Consider the following 23,456-nt stretch of genomic DNA (forward strand, 5'->3'; position numbering starts at 1 on the left):
TTTCCTTTGAGAAATCCCTGTTAAAATAGCATAATTTCCTTTGAGTATCAGAGCTGCAGAGACCAACACCAGACAACCATCACACCAGCATGAACCAGTATGAACCAGGATCAGACCAGTATGAACCAATATGAACCAGTATCAGACCAGTATGAACCGGTATGAACCAGTATCAGACCAGTATGAACCAATATGAACCAGTATCAGACCAGTATGAACCGGTATGAACCAGTGCCAGAACAGCTTAGTGCAGAATCAGAACCAACATCCACCAACAAACGTCAGCCAAGCGGCAGCCTCCGCTCATAAAACATGAAGATAATGCGGAAGTGCAAAAAGCTGTAATTCCGGAGAAATTCCAGCAGGGGGCGATGATGCTGATTTCAAAAAGAGCCCTGGTCTCATTGAAACCCATTCAAAAATGCCGATTTTCAGAGTACAAATAAACATATAAAGCGCCCGGTTTCAGAACATGTTTTGGTCTCTATCACTAGTTTTTACAACCGTGCTGGCTTCACCAGACTCTGATTTTCACTTATTATTTACAATCTATGACAGCAGCATCAGGCCAGTATAGACAGCAGAGACCAACTTTGAACAGCAAGGGAATAAAGCTGACCTGTCTATTTTTATGTGTTTATTTATTTATCTATTTCCTTATATCCTGCAATTACAGGTTTGATTTTCTTTTTCCTATTAATGTCCACAAATGAACTGCTTTCACCAACAGGTGACACCAGTCAGCAATTTTTCAAGAACAAAAAAGAAAAAACAGCAATTTGATGTCTTTCTTTTTTTATTTAGAACACAGGATTGTTCATTAATGTGAGATCGTGAGTGATTACCGCGGTGTTCTCCACTGAACGAGCCTTTTCCCAGATGTACCGAGCGTAAAAGCCGTTTATTCGACTTCCCGTGGTTCCTCCCCCTCCGCTGCTCCGCTACTCCTCCGGAGACGTCCTCGGAGGACTGTGGACGTTTTCATTGGCCGCAGTGGAGAGAAGAGGAGGAGGAGAGGAGGAGGAGAGACTGACGGGCTGGCAGGAATTCCTCCGCTCTTCTCATATTTCTTGACATCGCGGATCTTTATTTCTCCTCCACTCCGTCCGGACGTCCTTCCGAGCAGGGTTCAGAGCCGCTTTCGGGGGAAAAAAAAAAAGGTAAAACGCAGCAGAGCGGCTTTATTTCCTCCACACAAGTTTTCTGGTTCGGTGCGAAGGAGGAACGGACGCGTTGTGTTTGTCCCTTCTCCCCCTTCTGAACCGGACTTTCTCTCTTTCTCTGCCCGTCCAGATGTTGCGAAGTGTCGCCGCGATCCTGCTGCTGGCCGCGGCTCTCTGCCGAGCGCAGGTAAGTTCCGCCTCATAACTTCAGATATGTGTGAAAAATGGTTTCCACTGGCATCAAATGTGTTTTAATACACTTTAAAGAGGAATAACGCACCAGCACGTTTGTTCACAAAGGTCTAAATCATCCTGTTATCCCTAACCATAAAGGAAAAATAGAAAAGTACAGATCCTGGAAGAGCTCTGGCACTACTGCTGGCTTCATTACTGAGACAGTTACACCAGAAGAATCCTTGGTTTTCCATTCTTGAAGCACAGTAAAAGTGATGCTTGTTTGCCTGTTAACTCAAACAAAACACACATTCACATTTGCTGCCATCTTGCTGGACCACACACACACACACACACACACACACACACACACACACACACACACACACACACACACACACACACACACACACACACACACACACACATTCCTCCCAGTGTTGTTGTGGAGTTGTGAAGTTCCCAGCTCAGCCAAAGGGAGGACGGCGGTGACAGACAGCTGTGGCAGAAGAGACATGCCGGCCGAGCTGCAGGGTTCGCTCTCCGCCGGGCTTGATGGCCCTTCTTCATCAATATTGTAGGATGTTGTGGAGCGAAACGCTCTGGCAAGTGGCAGCTGCTCTAATGACACACACACTCACTCACTCACACACTCGCACGGTGTTTGGGTGGCCAGTCAGACGGAGCTGGTGTGTGGTGATGCGATGAGACCAGCCTTCCAGTAAACGCAGAGGCAATGTGCTGGGAGGTCATGTGGCCTGATGGCACATTAAGATCATTTCAGATAATTATGACATGATGATGAACAGATGGACATTCACCTGCGTCATATTTTTCCGTTTTCTTAATGTAATTATGTCTGAATTCCTCCTCTGTCCTCATCCGGCTACTTGTCCGCCTACCTAATAAGCTTGTTTTTGGATTGTGAGAGGAAGTGACTGACCACACAGCGTGCAGGCTTCACTGAGTGGGCCAACAGTTTGAAACCAGGAAGCGTCCTGATGAGAGGTGACACTGCAGTCCTCTAATCCACCCCTGCCGCCCTCCTTCTAGCTCCTTCCAGACCAAAAACAGGCTCAAAAACAGCGGCTTTTCTGGCCGAAACAATGAGCTGGACATGTTATGTCTTCATCTTCATTATTGAGTCTTTCAGAGTCAGTGGAGAGGAAACATCTCTAATGTCTTCATGGTGGAAATGAACCAGCAGCAGCTAGTTAGTGCAGTTTAAACTAGACTAGTTGGTCAATCAGTAATGAAAAATCACAATAACAAGGGTCTCCGAAGCATGAAAATAGTCGGCGAGTCGCCTCACAGCTCCCTCGATCCATCCCATAATTTACCATAAAGTTAGCATTTATTCACCAGTTTCCTGCGTTTGTGCAAAAAAACCAGCCTCACTTTTCCAACTTCATGAGGCCTGATCGTTATCAGAAATACGTGGAAGCTGAAACAATGTGCTCAAAAAACCTGTTGAAAGTGATCCATGAAACCTCAAAATGTGCCTCTGAGAAATGGGTACACACACACACACACACACACACACACACACACACACACACACACACACATCCCAGATGTACATTGATGACGTTATTGTGAAGACACACAGCTGTTGCACACCTGGCCCGGCGCTGACGCTGCTGTCCACCAACTCCACAATTGCAGAGTGAAAAAAACAAAGAGGGGAATAACGAATAACTCCGCTCTAATCAGAGCCTCCGTTATTCAATTAGAAACTGCGAATGTGAGACACGGACTCAGCCGGTCGTCTGCCTCTGGGTCTTTCTTTACGGCGTAACGCAGACGGCTGTCAGCGTCGCCGCTGCGCCGGCATCTCCGGCCCTCCCCGCTGACCTTCCTCTGCCGTTTCCCTCTCTGCCCGCCGGCTGCTAAATGTGCCATTGTGTGCGTCTTTATCGAATCTGCGGCCGTGATCTGCGAGGTACGACACACTGCGCTCTGCTGAGCCGACCCAGCAGCAAGAGAACAATAATAAATGGGGAGACGGTGGAGAGGCGCTCAGTCTCCAGAGGTAATTACCTTGATAATATACGTGCTGTCGACTGGCTGTGGGACGGACTGGAGCTGGCATGTGAAGGTTGTCAACAAGTTGGGGGAAAACGCTTGGGTTACGTCTCCATCATGGCTTGTGTGTTAAATTAGAGTTGGGAGGATGGGTGAAATTGTGATTCGCTGTGTGTGGACGGATGTTTGTGTTTGCTGTCATGAGGGCAGGCTATTAAAACCTGGACACTAAGTCCTGATTTGTTATGAAGGAAAAGGCTTGTGTGCTTTCCGGAGTGAGAAATTGCCGTGTTTGAAGATAAGCTGCTCAAAAATGTAGTGTGGCGGGGTGGCCGAGGTCGAGGCTCAGGGAAAATCGTGTGTTTGTGTGTGTGTGTGTGTATGTGTGTGTGTGTGAAAGCTAAGCTGGAAAAGAGATATGCATCTTGTGAATAAAATGTTGATGTTTTAGTCAAACACACCGGGAGCTTGATATGCAAAAGAGGTCGGCTGCAGACACAGTGAAAGTCATGAGAGTTTGTAGCCTTGGGGGACCTGTGTGCACACACCAGCATATAAACAGAGAGCGAGCGAGAGCGAGCGAGAAGTGTTTATTTTCTCCGTTTTTTATGGCTCGCTGATGTTATTGTATTATCCTGCATCATCCGCAGAGCCGGGGTGGAATGACACAGTGGTTAATGGAGTTATCAGCGGGCTGCGTTGTGACAAAACACAGATGTCAGGGTGAAGTACGCCCAACAAGGCAGCCACGCAAACACCAGCTCTCCTCTCCTCCAGCCCAGCAGTTGATGGGATTAAAAACACAAAAAAAGAACCAGGATGTAGAGAAGCAGCAGATCTGTTCCCTGTTAATGTGGCCCTGGATGTGTAGCGGGCTCGCGTTGAGTCACGGCCTCTCAGGCACGCCGCCATGTCGCCGTGTCGGCGCTTGTTCTTTCTCAGTCAAGGTGGGCTAAAAATATCTGCCCAGGTGGAGGGAGCACGAGGGGACGCCGTGTCCTCCGTCTGATTCAGACTGCTCTAATTACTGGAGCTCAGCTCGCAGCCGTGGATCCCGGAGCAGGGATGGTGGAGGGCGTCGAGATGGAGTGATGTAAAGCAGGGAGGAGATGAAGACACCGCCGTGCAATTACAGCAGAGGAGATCGGTGGTGAGGTAAGGCTTGGCTGTGTGGTGAGGGGGTGGGGGTTGGGGGGGGTGGGGGAGAAGAAGGAGAAGAAGTGGGGGTTTGCTGCGTTTCATGTCCCTGCAGTGTTTTCTTTTCACTCTTGGCTTGGCTTTAAAGGAGTCCTCATTTAGCTTACCAGCTGTACTGGTGTCTTATCATTACCGGCACTCTGCACTCAAAGGCACGTATAAATGCGCACGCACACAGACACACACACACACACACACACACACACACACACACACACACACACACACACACACACACACACACACAGTGTCTGCTCGCAGGGTAACAAAGATATATTGAAATCGCTCACCAATACAGACTAAAATTTTAACATGTGTTTTAGTGTAAAGGCTGTTCATTCAGCGATTCCACCAGAAGCAGCGAAGTACAAGTTTTTTTTTCTTTTCTTTTGAGCACTTAAACCCACTTTTTAATGTTCCAGCCAATATTGCAGTGAGGCTGAACTGGCTTGTGTCCTTTGACCTCTGCGATCAGGTCCTGCATGTGATGCCGTTTGCTCGGTGAAAAGAGGTCAGTTCGCTGTGTGGCGTGGTCCTCTTCCCATGCCCTCCTTCAGCCACTCTCACAGCGCCCTGTATTCTATTTATTATATATTATAAGTAAATAACCAGGCATGTAAAGACAGCAAATCTCAGCTGTCTCACATTGGAACTAAAACTCTCCCCCCACATATGGTTTGTCTAATGCAAAATGGTACATTTTGGTTTAATACAGGGTGTTTTCATATAAGGAATAGTTATCGTCGGCTGTTAGAATGTCAAAGCAAATCACAAATACATATACATTTCACAAACTTTCTGCTCTCATATTTATATTGAACGATTAAAAACTACTGGAAAAAACCAGTGAAGCTACATTCATTGCTACCTGTATCAAAGACACTGAAGGTATCAAAGGAATGATGAAATCAGAGGAAAAGTAATGAATTCCAGTGAGAAATGAGTTACCCAGAGTCCAAGAGTGAGTTTGAGGTGAAGGTTGAAGGCGTTAAAGCCATACAGTGACCCAGAGTACATAATGCTCCAACGTAAAGGTTCAGAAGAGCTGGAATGCTTCAGTAAAGAGCAACAAACCTCTTTCCAGAAGATTTGAATGAAAAACCAAATGAGAATAATTTTTCTTGGAATGTATTTCTCTCCCTCGGCAGACCAGATGATTTTAATGGTCTCTGAGAAAAGTGTCCCGCCTCATGTCCGCCGCGCTCACCCCGGCTGTAATGACACCGGCCTGAACGCAGGTCGTTCTGCAGCTGTCATGTTTGGTGGAGAAGAGTTCAGAGGTCCGCCTTGTGTTCGTGGAACCATGTTTAAAAGTGTCCTGAAGCGACTCTAAATGAGTGAAATCCATTGTGCTGGAAAGTCTCCTTCTCTTATTAATCAGGCAGTGAGAACATAAGGCTGAAAAGGCTCCATACCCCTCTTTGAAAGTTTTGTTCTTACATATCTTGACTTAATCCAAGGTCCGTCTGAAAGCTGGTAGCGTTTTATTCCAAGTTTTAATTAGTCGGAGGATAAATAATGGAGCTCGCTTTGATTTTGACGGCATGAATAAGAAGAAAGAGAAGATACATTTACACAGGGGGCAGAGGACCGTCTAGTCCTGGGGTTACCGGTTCGATGCCACATCTCACCTTGTCCCAGTTATGTGTGAAAACTTCACATGGCTGCTGTCAGTAAAGCTGTGTGTGTGTGACTGATCTGATCATATAGACTGTAAAGCAGCAAAGTACACTCCATATATACACTTCTTTTTCAATAGTTTATTTATTGAAGTGGTTACTGTAGCTTCATATAAAGGATGATAAAGGTTTACATCTGTAGTCCTGCACATTTCACACGGTAAACACAGTCTGTAAATTGACTTTTTCCTTGTACAAACACGTTCCGGCCATTAGCCCCGACGCCGGCCTCATGGAGGGAGCGGGGAGGAGGGCACAGCCCGGGCCCTCCCTCCCTCTCACACTCAACTTTCCATCAGCGGCGGTGGAAGAATGCCCAGAGCAGAGCGGGAGTGGGTCAGAGGGGGAGAGAGAGGTGACATGAAGTGGGCAGAGAGAGAGGGAGAAAGTTACAAAGGATTAGAGGAAAAACACCAAGGTTATCTGGCGGAGGAGGAGGAGGAGAGGGGAGGAATACAGAGGAGGATGGCACAGAGGAATGGGGGACAAAAGACAGGTGGCGAAAGACGTGGGACACGGCTGTCCCCGCGGTGTGACGACAGGGCGAGCGGAGGAGACGGGGCCGAGGGGGGGTGGTGCTGCTTTCACGGCGTTTTATGTCCTCTGGTGACGTTTTAACTGCTAGCAGATGTGTTTCTGTGACGTCTTTCTCCTTCTCCCCCCTTCCCTTCCTCCACCTGCCCCATCTTTCTGCCGTCCTTCTCTTCCTCGTCTTCTTGTCCTCATGTTCTCGTTCCTGTTGCTGCTGGGGTTCGGCCGCAGACCGAGGTGACATCATCCCGTCCGTTGGTGCATTCCTTTCACACTGAATAAGAAGCAGGGAGAAGAATAACAGGCAGATTCCTGTAAACTCTCCGTTACCCACAGTGCCTTTTGTTTCCTCGGGTTTTATCTCGGACCTGGCCTCTAATGAGTGTTTGGGACCACCCGCAAAGCTCCGACAAAGCCCCTCTGTCTTTAGAGCAGACTCAAATTAGCTTAGCTTTGGCCTCATTATTCCAAGGACAAATCCTTCTTTTTCCACTACATCCACTGCCACTCAGCTGTCAGCTACTCCATTAAACACAGACGCTGGCGTTCAGAGGAAGGAGCGACGGTCTTTGAGGGAGCCGGACGCCTGTTTCTGAACGGCGGCTTTACAGTACGCCGGATCACAAGAGGCTGTCATGTGGAGAAGAAATTAAACACCAGCTGATTTGATATGAATGAAGATACGGCCGAATGGATGCCGAGAGTCTGAGAAACAGCGGATTAAAATTATTGAGGGCAAATGCTGCAGCTTTCTGTAATGAGTCGAAACTCGAGGCGGTGATAGTCTGTGATGTTTCTCCCATGTGTGATGGATTTAGCCACAAGCTTGCATAAATTCCTTAAAGAGGGAATCTGGATCCCAGTTAGCTGACAGTGCGTGGAGGATGAGAGGTTCATATTCTTCTTTGGCTACGCTCCACTTCTGCTCCGGTGAGGCCCGGTTACACAGACCCAGAGAGGAGGAGGCGTCTGAGGCCTGCAGAAAGCAGCTTGAGCCCTCCCTGTCCTTTTTGCTCTTGGCGCGTGAGCCCACATCTCGTGAAGCTGACGACTGTTGGACAAACTCGAGCTGGAGACACTCCATGGGGAGAAAAAAAAAAGGAAAAAAAGAGGAAATGCTAGAGAGGCGGAGAGCAGAGGCACCTCCATGACCCAGATACTGAAGAGGTTTTTGGCTCAAGACGAACTGTCCTGAACCCCGGCTGGGCTCAGGAATGCAGCCCCCCCCCCCAACACCTCCCCACCTTCCATTCTCTGGATTCTGCCTCTTGTCTTTATCCGCTGTCTTCCTCTCTTGTTTTGCTTCCATCAGTTCAGCCCATTTTCATGAAGAACATAATAGTAAAATGGTAGGTTGCATTCTGAGGCCAAATTTGCTTTCTCGTGTGTCTCGTCCATCACCATCAGTGTCTCTGTGTCGGAATATATGCACACTCGAAAAGTGTAAAAATGAATACTGCTCTCTGTACACTGGATATAAAGCTACAGCCAGGACCATGGAATAGCTGAAAAAGTGCAAACAGGAGGCAAACACTCTCCCGATTTGGTCTGAATGTAAACAAAAACTTTGACTTCCTGAAGCAAAATCCAATTTAAACATCCTTTACTTTGTTTTTCTTGTCTTTTTCATGTGCGTGCCATCAGAGTGATCCAGATTTATTCTGTTTTTTTGAACATCCCTCTGTCCATTTTCTATACCGGCTCAGGAATGCGGCGAGCTGGAGCCAATTACAGATAACTGTAGGTGAAGGCAGGGTAGAGCCGGACAGGCCGCCAGTCCATCACCGGGCAAACACACAGGAACACCGTCACACACACCCACGAGCTATTTTAGAGTCACCAATTAATCTCAAGTGCATGTTTTTTACACTGTGGGAGGAATATAAAAGACCTGGAGAACACACACACACACACACACACACACACACACTGACACACACACTAATGAACACAAGCAGAACATGCACACGAAAGACCCTGGAACACAACCTGGACTCAAACTGCAGACCTTCAAACTATGAGGCAAGAGTACAAAGCACCACACAACCATGCAGCCCTGGAGACAAATTAAAATGACGACATGAGCTTCAGCGGAGCGGCTGCAGGTTATATATATCAGATTGAAAGCTTCGAGGTTGCAGAAGAATTCTACTTTTTGTTGCCAACAAACCAAAACCGTTGCTCACAATAATCTTATTACGTGCAAAATGCTGCCGCCATTCGAACCCCCCCCCCTTCCCCCCCCATAAGACCTATTTGTTACTGATGGAAATACTCAATTTCTGACTTGTCTCCATGATATACTTCTTACCTCACATGCTATATTTTTTTGGCATCATATTCATTTGAAAAACCCGGCCACAGCGGAGATGCACTGTCGTAATATTGTCAGTGAAGTATATAACAATAAACCTTTCTTACACCCACCCACACACACACACACACACACACACGGGCGCTTTTCTTTTATGCCCTTTGATAAAGTATTAAGCTACAGCAAAGCCGACAGCAAAGCTGCTGAAAATCCACCCAAAACACACCAAACAGAAATCAGGCTGTGCTGACGAGACTCAGATGCCCACACAGTTCTAATTAATGCCCATATATCCATATATCTATATATCCATATATCCATATATCCATCTCCTTTACATGTGCATGACACCAGGATGCTTTTCATTGGTCACACGTCTTTAAAATGTCATCACATTCCCTTCTAAAGGTTGAACAGTATGGACACATACACCGGGTTGAGCATTAGATTTGTGTTGTTCTGATTACACGCCTTCAAAGTATGTGAGCTGAGACAGACTGATGCCATCAGGCCACAGCTGGGAGCAGTAATGACTCCGTGCGTCATCGTTTCTCCTAAAAATTACAATTACAGCTCCCCGACGTCTCCTCAAAGTTTCCCAATCAAATTAGAATGTTTTCCTTTCCCTTAATTTAGTTGTGAATGATTCACTAGACATTTCTTGCCTTTTAATGAAAATGCAAAAACAATGTGAAGCTTTTTATTGTTCTCTTCCCTGAAAATACCAGATAGATTGGATATCTGGAAATGTGCTCATCAGGGGGCAAACGGACTGTTGGAGGAAAACCCCCTCATGCATAGGGAAAACATGCAAACTCCACACTAAAAGGCCCCCAATGCCCAGGATCAGATCAGAGTTATTTTTGCAGGAATGTGAGAGGGCTGCTTCACACCACAGCAGAAAATGGAAAGCTAAATGATGTGAAATAATTTCCGTGTCGTTATAGAAATGATAAAGTTATCATGCATTTACCAAACATCTCTGTGGAAAATAGAAAATTGCTCTCAAGCAGAACAAAGCATCGGAAATTAGTCCAATTAATAGTTGAAAGTAAGACTGTGTGGATGAGTTTTACATTTTTATGAGATTTTTTTTTTTTTTTTTCTAAACAGTTACCGGCTGAATAGAAACATGTAGAGACATTTGATAAATTCGACACCTCTGCAGTCAATCCAACTCTATTTAGCTTTTTAACATTCACTTAAAGATCAAAATGTGTCACAGACATGTTGCTGCAACTCCAGCGGAACTGCCTTTCACCTTTTTACAATGCAGTGACATTCTCCGGCGGTGGGAAGTCCAGCCTCCACGCAGAACAGAGCTCTGAATCAACGGCTCTCCAGCACAGCGGCCTGGAATAAAGAGCCAGCTTTGTGGTGCCGGATCGCCATAAGAGCAGCATGATGGACCAAATGAAAAATAATCATGACGATTTCCAAAGCCACATGACCATTAAAAGCACTCATTCCTTAAAGGCGTCCCCATTATGGTGTACACCACTATAAGCGCACTCACAGTGTGTTTACTGTCAGTAAATCGATGTTTTCTATGCTGAAGGGGCGCAGTGTGCACGGTAGGGATGGATTCATGACTCCTGTAAAGTGACATCCACAGGAGATAAGCATTGATTGCTTGATCGGTGGGAACGTCTCTCTAGTATGTATGCATACGTGCACACAAAGAACGTTATTATGCAAAAAAATGCATGCAAACATGCACGTATGCACGGCCCATGCTCCTCACTGCAGCGTTTTTACATATATACAGTGTATGTGTGCAGATAGATGTTTTTTTTATGTGTTACTGTTGGCTGATTCTGTTTCTTTTGGTGCGTTTGTCCTCATGACAATTGAAAATAAAAGAATATTGTTCTTTTGTGAAGCAAGAATACATGACCCTCTAGCTGAAGTGAGCCTCGGCGTGGAGCCATTCAGCATGTAACAGGGGAGAAATCCACTCCAGAGCATAGCCAAGCTTTATCGTTTGTAGCTTCACCTGTCTCTTAACGTTCAGACGCTCTTCACGGCTTCCTCCCATTATCCTTCCTCTCACGACGCCTTTATTTAACACCTTTGGCTTCCAGCTCTCCAAGGCTGCTCTGGATTCACTGGAACTCGACGCTGCAAAAGAGCACAGTGGCCCGGACAGCCTTGACAAAGACTGAGAGAGAACTGTACAAGTGGTGGAGTTGAAGCACACTTAACTTGAAAAAAGAGGGAAGATGAAAATGACGCACGAAGTAAAAAAAAAAAAATCACTTAACAACTAATCTTCTTAAAACATTCAAACGATTCCGTTCCCTCGAAAAAATCCTGCAATGAGGGGAAAAAAAAAAAACAAAAACTGGAAGAAAAGGTCAAGAGTTTAGAAGCGCGAGCTGTGAAATGTGTCTTTATGCAATCGGCGACGGGCTGGAGGCAGCTGTTTGATACGAGGGACTGGCTTTATTTGCTTATGATTCAGCGCTGGCTGCTGTCATTAGCTTTAAATGGGGAGAAGCCACCGTTTGTTGTCACTGAAAGATTTATGTCTTTTAACTGGGACGCTCACTGTGGGGGTGTTTGCTGTGCATTTGCTGAGTTTCTACATTTTTAAATGACTTTCTTTTTGCGGGTGATTAGGTAAATGAGCGTGTTTACACACACTCTAGATATTGCTTTTCGTGTACAACATTTCTATCTGGCAGATTAAGTATTCTTGCTCGATGCAAGAAGTGACGATCCATTGATTTTTTTTTCTTCTTCTTTTTCCGGAGTTGAAAGAGAACATTAATATTACACCCACGTCATGTATAGCGCCTGGAGACCTCTGCTTGTTCATGCATGGAGACGACTCTGTAAGCAGCCGTCGCGATTCTGTCAGTCAATCAATGGGCAGTTGTACTTCCTGAGTATTTTGTTATTTACTTTGCGATGCTGTATGAAGTTCGTAAATTACTGCCTGCAATACAGGTATTGATATTCCTTCATCCAGTTTATAGTTACGGGGTGCTGGAGCAAGAAAAACAGCTCGTGATTTGGGGTTAGACTCGGTTTCTGCTCTTCCAGATGACATCCTGAAACGGCTCTCAGCTCTTCGTGAGTGTTTTCTCCGAATCTGCTCATTTATATAGATTCAGCATGTTTTAATGTGGAGAAGGCGCGAGTTCGTCTTGATTCGCACTGTGGCATCTAACAGCATCTAGTCTAACTCAAAAAAATAACTCAGTGGGATTGTTTAAAGCAAATCTTTGGGTCAGTTTTGCTTGTTTTCATCCATATTCTAAATAAGTGCATCAGCCTGTAACAGCAGAGCGCCTGAGAGCGCTATCAGCCCACACCTGCTCCTATCTGTGAATCATAGCAGCGACGGCCCCGGGCCACATCCTGCCGTGATTTATCACCGCGCATAGCGACCGCCCATTGTTTGGTGGAGGTGAGATCACAGTTGTTTTTGTCCGTTGTTTTCTGCGGTGGCATAAAGTCAAGAGAGATACTTTATAAACTCCGAGCGGCGATCTCATTACGGGACTTTGCCTCGCTCGATTGACACCGTCGTGATCTGACCACAACGGCAGGCCGTGTGTGTGCGCTTCTCCATGGCAACAATCCACTGGAATCGGCTGTGAAAAGAAGACCTCGCAGCCTCCGTGTTCATTAGTTAAATGTCAGCGATCGTCTGCCGGTTTTGCGCCGGCAGAGCGACGGGCGGACGCCGCTCCACGCTCGCGCCCAGCTCGTCTCAGGCACCGGCATCCATTATTCATGTTCCTGTTGGAGGTTTCTACAGGTTTCAGCAGGCCTCCAGCTCATCCGTGTCCAACGGACTGAATTGTCCGACGCGCCGACGGCCACCGGGCTCGCTTTGAAGATTTTTTCCATGACCCCAACTTTGGAGTGCCTTCAGCGCGTTGCATAGGAATGAAGTGAAAGCCCACAATTCCTCTGCTCTCACTCGTTTTGAGTTAGAGTAACTACAGCGTGATGCTCTCATGTGATTCCTCCCCCCGGAGCTCCAGGATCCATCCCGCTTGCTACATTTCATCATTAGAGCTTATGAAAGTTCCCTGCCAACAGTCCGCCCCGGTTTTAACCTACATACCAGAGTCCTGCGCTCACGCAGAAACTTGGAAGTCGGTCCTCGTGCAGTCGCACACTGAAGGCCAACTTTCTGTCTCGGCCCGACAGGAAACCGGGACTCGGGGAGGAGGGAGGGCGTCTACAACGAGCAGGGAGGAGAAAAGATTGTTACAGAGCATGGGAATGAGCCCAAAGGAAAACACAGCTCAGACTCCAGATGTGGAAACACCCCGTACACACACGCACGCACACACACACACACAAACAGAGAGAGGAGGAGGTAATGGGGGTCGTAAAGCAGCTCTCGGAGCTCCGCTTGGCGTCTCGTGATTGGCTGGTCTGTAACTCGGGTGAACTCATTTGTTTGAGACGACTGGCAGCGTTCTGAAATGGAAGAACAAAAGACGAAGAAACAAAGAAAAAAAAAGAAAGAAAGAAGGGTGAATTAAAAACAAGCAGGAGGTTAAAATCTAATAGAAAAAGAAAGTGCCAGAATCCCATGAGACATCTGCATTAAACAAAGGAGGCTTTCTCCAGGCTGGCACTTTCTGAGTGGAATGAAGGCTCACTCTGTTTAACTACTCGGTTCTCAGCCTTGTTTGCGTTCTTTGAAAATGATAGTTGTGTTTTCATCTGCATAATTGTCCTGTTTGAATCAGAGTGGCTTCTCGGTGCAACTCTGCCTTTCATTGATATGGCCGCCGTGTAATCAGTAAATATGCAAACACTAAAAGCAGACATTATGTTGATGATGTCTTTCTTCAAACGCAGCAGGGAAACAGCTCGGCTTTCACTTTGTCGTGTAGTTTAATCTGGAGCACAGCATTTTTCTCTTTATATGTCACCTCAGACTAAAACATTTGTGTGTTTTTTTTCTACCACTTCATGCTTAATAGAGTTGCTTCCAACATATTTTCAGTAACTCTAATGGATCGCGTTGTCGGTGCAACAGCGCCGCCCTGTGTGTGAAACCAGCAGATCTGCAGCCGACGCTGTGTTTTCTCGTCTCTCAGGAGCCGCAGAGCAAGAGCAAAGTGTGTGCCAATGTGTTCTGCGGGGCCGGCAGAGAGTGCGCCGTCACCGAGAAGGGGGAGCCCAGCTGTCTGTGCATAGAGGTAAGGAGAGCTCTCTGCGCTTCCCAGCAAATGGCGTCATGTTTAAGAGAATAGAAAATGGACTTTAAAGTTTGACTTGGTTTTCAGCTCATGTTTTACTCTTGCTCCTCTTCCCCTCTTCTTGTCTTGGTTTTCCAGAGCTGCAAGCCCCACAAGAGGTCAGTGTGTGGCAGCAATGGCAAAACCTACAGGAACCACTGCGAGCTCCACAGAGATGCCTGCCTGACCGGCTTGAAGATCCAGGTGGCTCACGATGGACACTGCCACGGTACGAGCAGCAGCAGCGACGCTGGCCCGCCGCTCAAATAACACAATCATTCTAGATTTATTCATGAAAGCATTTTATCTACTGTTGTATTCGAAAGATGAAAGAATGTGAGTAGATGTATCAAAACACCTCTGAATTCTCTGTGTTCAGTTTAAACATCTGACTGCACTGAAATCGAGACTCACTTTTTTTTTTCACCACAAACCAAAGACTGCTGTGGTCATAAAACCAGATTAAAGGTTTATTGTGAGTTATGAGTAAACCAATGTTACAGATTGAGGAAATAAAGGGAATATAGTTTTTTCTAATGCCTCAGAGGGGCCAGTGTTGAGTTGAAGGCAGGATGGAAGTTGTCATTCAGTTTTATTATTGTTTTTGTTATTTTTGTGAGAAATAAGTTTCATAAAAACTCTCTCTGTAATCCGACATAATATCTCTGAGCTCAATAGAACAAACAGTCAGATAGAATAGGGTAGAATAGAATAGATTACCTTGTAAAAATGTTAAGCAGCACTATTAGGTTATTAAGAGTCCGTATCTCTTTCCAGACAGCAGCAGGGGGGTCAGGGTGAAGATTAGAGTGGCTGAGGTCTTTTAAGTTCTGTCCCTCATGATAAGGTTGGGAGCTCTGCTCTAAAACACAGCTGGCCTTCTCTCGCAGTCGGTCAGTATATACCGTATCTTGTGCAGCCTTCGCCGCAGGTCCCTCCTCTGTACCGCCGGAGAAGCAACAGTGCATCAAAAAGTCCTCGCTGGCTGATTAGCAGGGATGAATCAGGGAGGGAGGAGAGTTTGTTTCAGCTTCTGGAGGAAGTACAGTCTCTGCTGAGCCTCCTTTATCTACCGGGAGATGTTTGTAGTCCAGGTGTCGTGTCGTGTATGGCGACGGCTTCAGACACTAGACTTCAATACTGGAACAGATTCGATCACATCCTTAACTTCCTGGTTATTTGTCAGAAGTACAGCTTCGTGCCAAACGCTGACGTTGTGCTGTTCTATTGTTTGATATCAGCCGTGCTGCGTCGGCGTTGCCAGCAGATGATGACACTACTACGCAGAGGTTTATTTAGCTGATTAGCGTGTGATCTCTGAACTAACGCATGATGGAGGCGCTGATAATCCGAGGTGTGTGAGTTCATTGTGTGCCGGAGTGGCTCTGTGAGCCATCAGTGGCGACGCCCACGCCCCTGGCCTTGACTCATCTTCACCACAATCTAATATCAACATCTTATCTGGACTGAACTTTTACTTCTTCTGTCTCTCTCTATCTCTATCTCTCTCTCTCTGTCCCTCTCTCCCTCTCTCTCTCTCTCTCTCTCTCTCTCTCTCTCTCTCTCTCTCTCTCTCTCTGTCGCTGTCAGCCTGAACATTTATCAGTGACAGGAGCGGCTGTCGGGGAAAGTCATTATGTTGCGCTGTCCTCCTTCCAGACCTTTGGCCAACTCGTCTGTGACAGACAAGTTTATCTGCATTAATCTGAATCAGGCCATTAAATTGATCTTTTGCCTCACGTGTTGTGTTACTCATCTGTCTTTTTATTTATTTATTTATTTTGTTTTTTAATGGCCTTTAGAGAAGAAGACGGAGCAGGCTGCTGCCAGCCCCGGTGAGTCAGCGCTCGTCTACACCTGTTTGTATGTAATCATGTTTACAATGTGAAATATTAAAAAAAAACAACATCAACATATGCTTTTGTTCGATTTTGACTTTTTTTCCCCCCTACATTTGATTCTTGATTAAATCTGCTAGAAATATTCCAGTGTTGTTACAGCTCTTATTCTAATTGCTACTAATTGTTGCCAGCGTCCATGTGGTTTCTATGAATTTGACTTATTCGTAAACAGTATATTTCGTTTATTTGTATGCACCGTGCAGCAGTGTCTGTGTTTAAATATTCATGTTACAATTTAAAATGAAACGAACCCTCATTCCAGCTCTATGTTGCATAATGTCCTAACTCGGTTATGGTCCGATGGAGAATAGGTTATGAAACCAGAGATAAAGAAATGTATACACAAAGGTCGTGTAGCATTTGTAAATGAGTTTTCCCTGATAGATGGGGACTGTTAAATTATGTATGCGGCTGACCTTTGTGAATATTCCCACCGTGCAGTGGTGTGCTACGCCGCCGACCGCAACGAGCTGCGGAGCCGCGTGATCCAGTGGCTGCAGACCGAGATCGTCCCGGACGGCTGGTTCGTGAAGGGCTCCAACTTCTCCGACATCCTCCTCAAGTACTTCAAGGTGGGAGCGGACCCTCGCCGCTCGTCGTCGCTCCACGCCGAATAACCCAGTTTATTCAGGGCCCCCTCCGACTGCATCGATCCTTTGGCGCTGCTTCAGCCTGTGTCTAATTATTCATGTGACAGACCTCTGGAGCGTGTCAGCTGATGGCTGGAGTTCAGCTTAATGAGGATCTCTCACAGCGCGCCGTCAATGGCATTAAAGCAGGGGAGCAAACGCTTCTTGCAAAAACAACTCCGTGTTCCCATCCTGGAAATATACGGCACATGTGAAAAGCCGATTTTATAAATCCTTTCTGCGCTTCAGCCTTTCACAAACTCTTCAGATAATTGCATAAATGATGGATATCTGACAGCGAGCTGCAGTATTTCCTTGGTTAACAGAAGCTGTACGCTCTGCAAACAACCCACTTCTCAAATGTGGAGTTATTCTGAGTCATGAATAGAATTTCATCTCAAATCATGCATCAGAAATAATAACTTTTCATCAAAACTCATTCTTTTCATGTTGTGTTATGCTGCCAGTGCAAATGAATTATTGACTGTGGTTGAAACATATTAGACAGAATCTTTAAAAATCTTATTGTTTGGTGCTTTTTCACTTGAATTATAACTATGTTGGTGTGTGTGTGTGCGTGTGTGTGTTTCCACAGACGTATGACAGCGGCGACTCTCAGCTGGACTCGGCAGAGCTGCTGAAGTTCATCCAGCACAACGACTCGGTGGTGGAGCTGGAGTCCTACGCAGACCAGGAGAGCAACAAGCTGCTCAGGTCAGTGTTTTCCTGGGTTGAGTGTTTGAGTGAAGCCAGTGTAAACCAGTCTCTTTTTATTTTTTTCTCCCTCTTTCCGTACATTTCTTCAGCGGTCATGCTTGTATACATAGAATCCTATCTTAAGTTCCCACAGCGTGTTGCTGAACCTTATCTCCACCAGAGCAATCATTACTGGAGGCCTCCCGTGGGACTCGGCGCTGGCACAAACAGCTGTGTTCCCCCGGCTAATTGCCATTTCCGCACACCGCCTGTTTGCGTGCGGCTGACTTTGTCTGTTCTACATTTGCGTGTGTGTTTGTGCGTCCCAGGAGTTTGTGCGTCGATGCCCTGATCGAGCTCTCTGACGAGAACGCCGACTGGAAGCTGAGCTTTGACGAGTTCCTCAACTGCCTGAAGCCCGGCTTCAACCCTCCAGAGAAGAGTGAGATCAAAGCACCACTCTGTGTATTTTCAGATCATGGAGCAGTAACATAGTTCATATTAGTGCACAGACTGACAGACGCTCGGCGGTGCTGATGTGACAGTGCTGGAGCGCGTTTCCCTCTTTTTTTTTTTTTTCCAAAGAAGACGTAGCCAAAGTTTTCCTGGAGTCACTTCAGCCGAGCCGGACAACTGGTGCCAAAGTATCTGGGGTAAAGTTCACAAGGAACAGAAGCGTAGCGGCACCAAACAGAGCGGAGCTCTGAACCCTGGAGCCTGACCACTCAGATCGGCTCGCCGATGTGGAGTTTATGTTTTAATTCAACTCAGTTTAAGCCTATTAATATTCAAACCTTGAAGATCTGAATGCTATTTAAATTACAAGGATTGTGTTGTTAAAGTTTATGTAGTACACAAACAATGTCTGTGAGGATCGTGCAGTTAACTTTACCACAAACATTCACAAAATACAGGACAAAATAAGAGTCATGAAGCATTTCTTCATTAGAATAATGAGAATGGAGTCACACAGCTCTGAGGAGAGAACTGCACATGAGATGTTTCAGATAAACCATATCCAGGCTCCATAAAGCCATTTCAGATAAGATAAGATAAGATAAAAGTGGCCTTTTTATGTGCCACAGATGTTAAAATTCATGACAGTAAGTCACATCCAGCTTCAAAGAGACTCGTTTTTCGTGTCTTGATGAGTTGAAACAATAATGCTCACTTGACACGTTTTGGCCAAGTCTTTTTTTTTTTTTTTTCTACAGATAATTTTCCAAACTTCCTGCTCTGCGTGGGCGTTGGAGGACTTTGCTGACTCTTACATGATTCAGCTAAAAGTAGCCGAAGGCGTGCAGCGTGGCCAATAAACTGCTGGATGAACGATGTGGCGTTTGGATCGCTGACAAGCCTCGGTCACGGGAATCAGCGTTGCGCCGTTCCCCTTATCGGTCCCCCGCACTCCGTTATCTGCGGCGAAGGACTGATTGGCCGGTTGTGTGTGCTCTGCAGAATGCGCCCTGGAGGATGAGACCTACGAGGATGGAGCCGAGACCCAGGTGGAGTGCAACCGCTGCGTGTGCGCGTGCGGCAACTGGGTGTGCACCGCCATGACCTGCACCGGTGAGGCCGAGTCCTCGAGGGATGTCTCCATCCTTCATCTTTTATAGCCGATTTCTCAAAACGCGTCCTCTGACCGCCGTGCATTCTTTCTGTGTGCAGACAAACAGGCGACAGCCGATGAGTCGGCGGACGCCGGAGCCGAGATGACCGAGGAGGAGTGGAACCTGCGCGTGGCCGAGCTCAACAAGCACCAGGTTGGAATCCGTCTGACAGCAAACAGACACTTTTCATCTGGGATCCAGCTTTGAAGACCTTTTGAAACATGAAAACGTTATCATCCGCCTGGATACAATCAGAAAGGTGTCAAAGTTTAATTGCGGCGTACAGGTCTTATTCTCCTGTCCCCGTTGTTCTCTTTTAAGACAACTTTTACTACCTGCCGTGTACTTTTGAACAAGGAGCGTTTGAAAGGACGCTGCCGGCGTAACACGGTTCACAGAGGAATGGGTCGGTGTAAATTGCGGAGTGACTGTGTACCCGCCTAACGCAGCAGCTTTATTACTCCCGTCATAAAACCCGACTCGGTAAATCAAAAGCCCTGAAATGAAAAATCATTTTCTTTATTAGATCAATAAAACAATGTTATGACTATAAATTAGAGGCCAGGTGGCAGATTAGAAAAGCCGAATGATTGCCGGCGTTTTCATTGTCTTATGGATTTTGAAAAGGGCAGGATGCCCTGGAAAGAGGCTTAATCATCTCCTGCTCCAAAATTTCTCCTCAAAGCTGATCACCGATGACTGATCATGGGCGAATTAGGCGAAGTCGGGAGAGGAGTTATCGGGACGTTGTTCAAATAAAAGGAGCATACGGTTGTTCTTGAAACGATTCTGCCGTTATGCAGATGGGAACTGGAGTGGGAACATTTTCCAGTTCACAGCAGGTAACAGACCAGGTGGTAACGATCAATTCACCGCCTTTAAAAGACACAAGCAGGCTCAACGTCACATAAGCCATAGTTTGTAATGTCAAGTCTTTTCTTGTGACAATGCTCATAAAGATTAGATAAAGTTTTATAACTTAACCAAATCAATAAACGTTGAACCTGCTTCTGGGCAGCTCGGCATGAAAAAAAAAAAAACTTATTGTTTTCCATTCTTAATGTATTCGAAGGATGTAACGATGACAAACTTTCTTGAGTCTCACCTGCTCGTGCTTGTCCTCAGTGGCCTTGTGAGTGAAAAGTGTTTGCAGCGTGTGTGTTTGCCTATGGGTGTGAGCGCCAGCGCGATGCTCTGGGGATCGAGATGAAGGCTTTGCCTGAGTGAGCAAGGTCATGTCATCTTTCCCCCGAAGAACAGCGGGATGCAAATAAACCGTCCTCTTGCGGCTCGTGGGCGAACATTGAGTTCATCTTAATAACACAATTTCCATACCAACAAGGGGAAGAAAAATCAATTGATATGAATATCGTCATAATAGAGTGAGGAGATGCAGATGTACCCTTGTAAATATTTATGCAGTATGTTCAGCGATTCGCTGCGCCGCCTGTTTCCTTAAACTGTTTTTCTTTCCAAATCCAGGAGACAGTTGAGAAGATGAAGAGCAGCACGAAGGAGGCCTGAAGAGGGACGCAGAGAAGGAGAGGATGCATGCCGTCACCCTTCCTCCATACTTGATTTGCCTTTTTGGCTGTGTGTGTGTCATCAAACTGACTTTTTCATGTTTCTCCAGTATGTTAATTATTCTACATTTTTACAGTGTTTCGGCGTTTGTGTTGATGTTTGTTTAGATTTCAGGGGCAACCAATGCATATATTTGGATTCCCTTGTGCTCAGTACTGTCATGTTTGATTGTATTACTTTGCCTCCACACTAGCACCGGGGCTATTTTTACTACAATTCTTATATTTTTACAAGTATGGGAGAAAAAAAAAAATAAACAAGTTGGGTTGTTACTGTTTGGAGGTTTGGCGCTTTGACGTATTGAGAGAGCTGACTGCTTGACACCTGGTGCTGCGTGTTCCTTCATCCGCCCTCGGTTGCAGACGGTTGAAGCAGAAGTTGGGATGAAAGAGTAAAACTACTCCTGCTCATAGGTTTCCTGTCATTTAGTACTGCCACAGTTGGCCAATACTTGACCATTGCACTTCTCTTTCTTTCTCTTGAGCTTCATTAGGTTTTAGATCATCACAAGGCTGAACTTTATTTGTATTGTACTGCTAAGTAATTATTTTATGTCTGTGTACAGTGTGTTATTGGCTTGAGTTGAAATTCTTTTTTGCTCCCATGTTATTTTCAGGCAAGTCTCTCTGGTGCTTTTTTTTTGGTTTGACGTCCCACCGGTGCGAGACCTGATCTGACCGCATAGCGTGGCGGAAATTAAAAACCAAAGTCTTGTTGAAGTGTTTGAACGATGTACAAACTTCTCCGGGTAAAACATTACTCTGGACCCAGCAACAACACTATACCTGTGCTTTCAGAATCACTCTAACAGAAGGACGAGCCTCACTGTCCGCTGAAGTAGCTTAGACGCATCAATAACCGGGTGCAAGTAAAGCGTGTGTGCGTCTGTGTGTGTGTGTGTGTGTGTGTCGGTGTGAATGTTGCTAATAGAATACAAATGCTGAGTGTAGCTGGTTTTTGTTAAATGTGTTATTTTTTATCTAAATTGGGATAAAACTCAGTGCCTTAAACCTGCAAGCTATAGAGGCGTCTCTCTCCTTTGCCTGCACGTGGGCTGTTCCCGCCGCGTCGCGTGATGAGAACGAGCGCACTTTGCTAAAGTTTAGCAGTATTGTAATGTTTCGTGACTCCATCCCTGATAAATGTCTGTGTGAAAGTTACATTACGAAGATCATGCTAAAACTTTATACTCCACCTAAATACTTAAAGAGTGCAGAGACTGTAAGGAAATGTACGTATGTATGAAAATAAAGCCCATACACCACTATACTGATGTGTCATCTTCTTTGTGTCTGTGATAATTAATAAGAATACATTTTTAAAAAAAAATGAAACAAATGTAAATTATCATTGATTTTCCTAAAATACTCTTCTTCTTTTGCTCCACTTGAGCTGTTCACAATTCTGTTTTACACTGCTCTTGAAGAGACGAATGTTGAATTATAAATGGGACATGTTCAGAATCATATTAATGTGCTCAGTAGGAAATGAAGCCGTCTGAAGTCTCTTTACAAAAAGAGTTTGTAGTCAGTTGTAGTAGTTAACTAAAACCTTGAAGATAGGGTAGTGAATGCAGTGTCTGGTTCTCAAAGTGCTGAGGAACACCAGGAGATCTTCAGGAAATTAAAAGGTCAGGGGGCATGTCTTTTAAATTTCTGAGAAGAAATTCTCATTTTCCAGCACTTTGAGAACCGATAGTGAACATGCTCATTACTGTTCAACACTACTTCAGAGAGATGCCAGTGAAAGCCATTTTCATCACTTTACAGTACACAGTATATGGCCCAGGGACTGTGTGACCTTGCAAAGAGCGGAATTACAAAAACAACATTAAACAACTTTATCAGCTTAAATAACTCTTTCTAATTTATTGACTGAGGATCACATCGTAGACATACAACTCTGAGAACAAAGATAAGACTTCAGTGATTCAATATTTAAAGCATCAGCATTTTTTTTTTTTATTTAAATATTGGATGCAACTTTAGTCGAGAACAAACCAGAGCAGCAAATGAAGTATTTTTCACCAAGAAGCCTCAGTAAAGAACTGTAAATGAAGTTGTAGCTATTTCACTTCTACTTGCTGAGGCTTGTAAAAAGACATTTGATCAGATATTGATGTTTTCACAATACTTCTTTGCATTTGATCATAGAGAAACGTTTTCAGCTGTATTTATAAGTTATTTTGCTCTCATTTCTCTGGTTCGATCTGAAGACCAAATTGAGATGTGCCTGCTCAAGTTAAATGAGCTGAGATTGGCTTTTTATTTACTCATTTAAACATTGAACTCCTTCATAACACCTGCAAATAAAATAAGAAGTAAGAACTGATTCTATATTTTCATCAAATATGATCGCAAGTGTTGCAATCAGGGCCGGCCCGGGCTTCAGAGGTCCCGACATTTGTTGAGTGAACAATGTTAGAGAAAAAAAATCAATCCACCAGCATTAAGGATGAGTGACTGTCTGGACCAGACTCTCTCTCTCTCTATTAAATGAGACTGTGGTAGTATTGTGGCCGTGGAGCACTGGAGTCAGAAGGAGAGGTCGGAATACTGTGAAGCTGTTTCTCATTCCAGGCACAGCGAGCAGCCAGCAGAGGGTTGCATAATGTGACAGAGGAGGGATGTTGCATAAGAGTTGGAGAAAAATGCAGCTGACACGATGCGTCGCTCTCATGTATCTACAGGTTTAAAGAAAAAAAATAGAAAGTCGGTCTTGGTTTTCCCACACGGCGACG

At 45.4% G+C, this 23,456-nt stretch overlaps 1 protein-coding gene across 3 annotated transcripts; it reads left to right on the top strand.

Moving 5' to 3' along the window:
• The first annotated feature begins 1,017 nt into the window (after window positions 1-1,017).
• fstl1b (follistatin-like 1b) lies at window positions 1,018-21,983 on the top strand. Of its 3 annotated transcripts, none has more exons than XM_030111797.1 (11): window positions 1,018-1,160; window positions 1,294-1,350; window positions 14,156-14,257; window positions 14,396-14,525; window positions 16,099-16,131; window positions 16,639-16,769; window positions 17,422-17,540; window positions 17,852-17,964; window positions 18,981-19,091; window positions 19,191-19,285; window positions 20,615-21,983. In XM_030111797.1, the coding sequence occupies exons 2-11, from the start codon at window positions 1,294-1,296 to the stop codon at window positions 20,654-20,656; spliced, it is 933 nt and encodes a 310-aa protein (XP_029967657.1). In that variant the 5' UTR covers window positions 1,018-1,160; the 3' UTR covers window positions 20,657-21,983. The 3 variants fall into 3 exon arrangements, with proteins under 3 accessions (XP_029967657.1, XP_029967658.1, XP_029967656.1); XM_030111798.1 differs by having other exon boundaries at window positions 1,019-1,166; window positions 1,292-1,350; XM_030111796.1 differs by having other exon boundaries at window positions 1,042-1,126; window positions 1,282-1,350.
• The last annotated feature ends 1,473 nt before the right edge of the window (window positions 21,984-23,456 follow it).

This window comes from Salarias fasciatus, chromosome 16, assembly GCF_902148845.1.
Source record: "Salarias fasciatus chromosome 16, fSalaFa1.1, whole genome shotgun sequence".
NCBI lineage: Eukaryota > Metazoa > Chordata > Actinopteri > Blenniiformes > Blenniidae > Salarias > Salarias fasciatus.

Coding starts and splice junctions, on each gene's coding strand:
- fstl1b (XM_030111797.1), top strand. CDS start 1,294: ATGTTGCGAAGTGTCGCCGCGATCCTGCTGCTGGCCGCGGCTCTCTGC. Junction 1,351..14,155: donor CGGCTCTCTGCCGAGCGCAG/GTAAGTTCCGCC, acceptor CTCGTCTCTCAG/GAGCCGCAGAGCAAGAGCAA. Junction 17,541..17,851: donor GAGAGCAACAAGCTGCTCAG/GTCAGTGTTTTC, acceptor TGTGCGTCCCAG/GAGTTTGTGCGTCGATGCCC.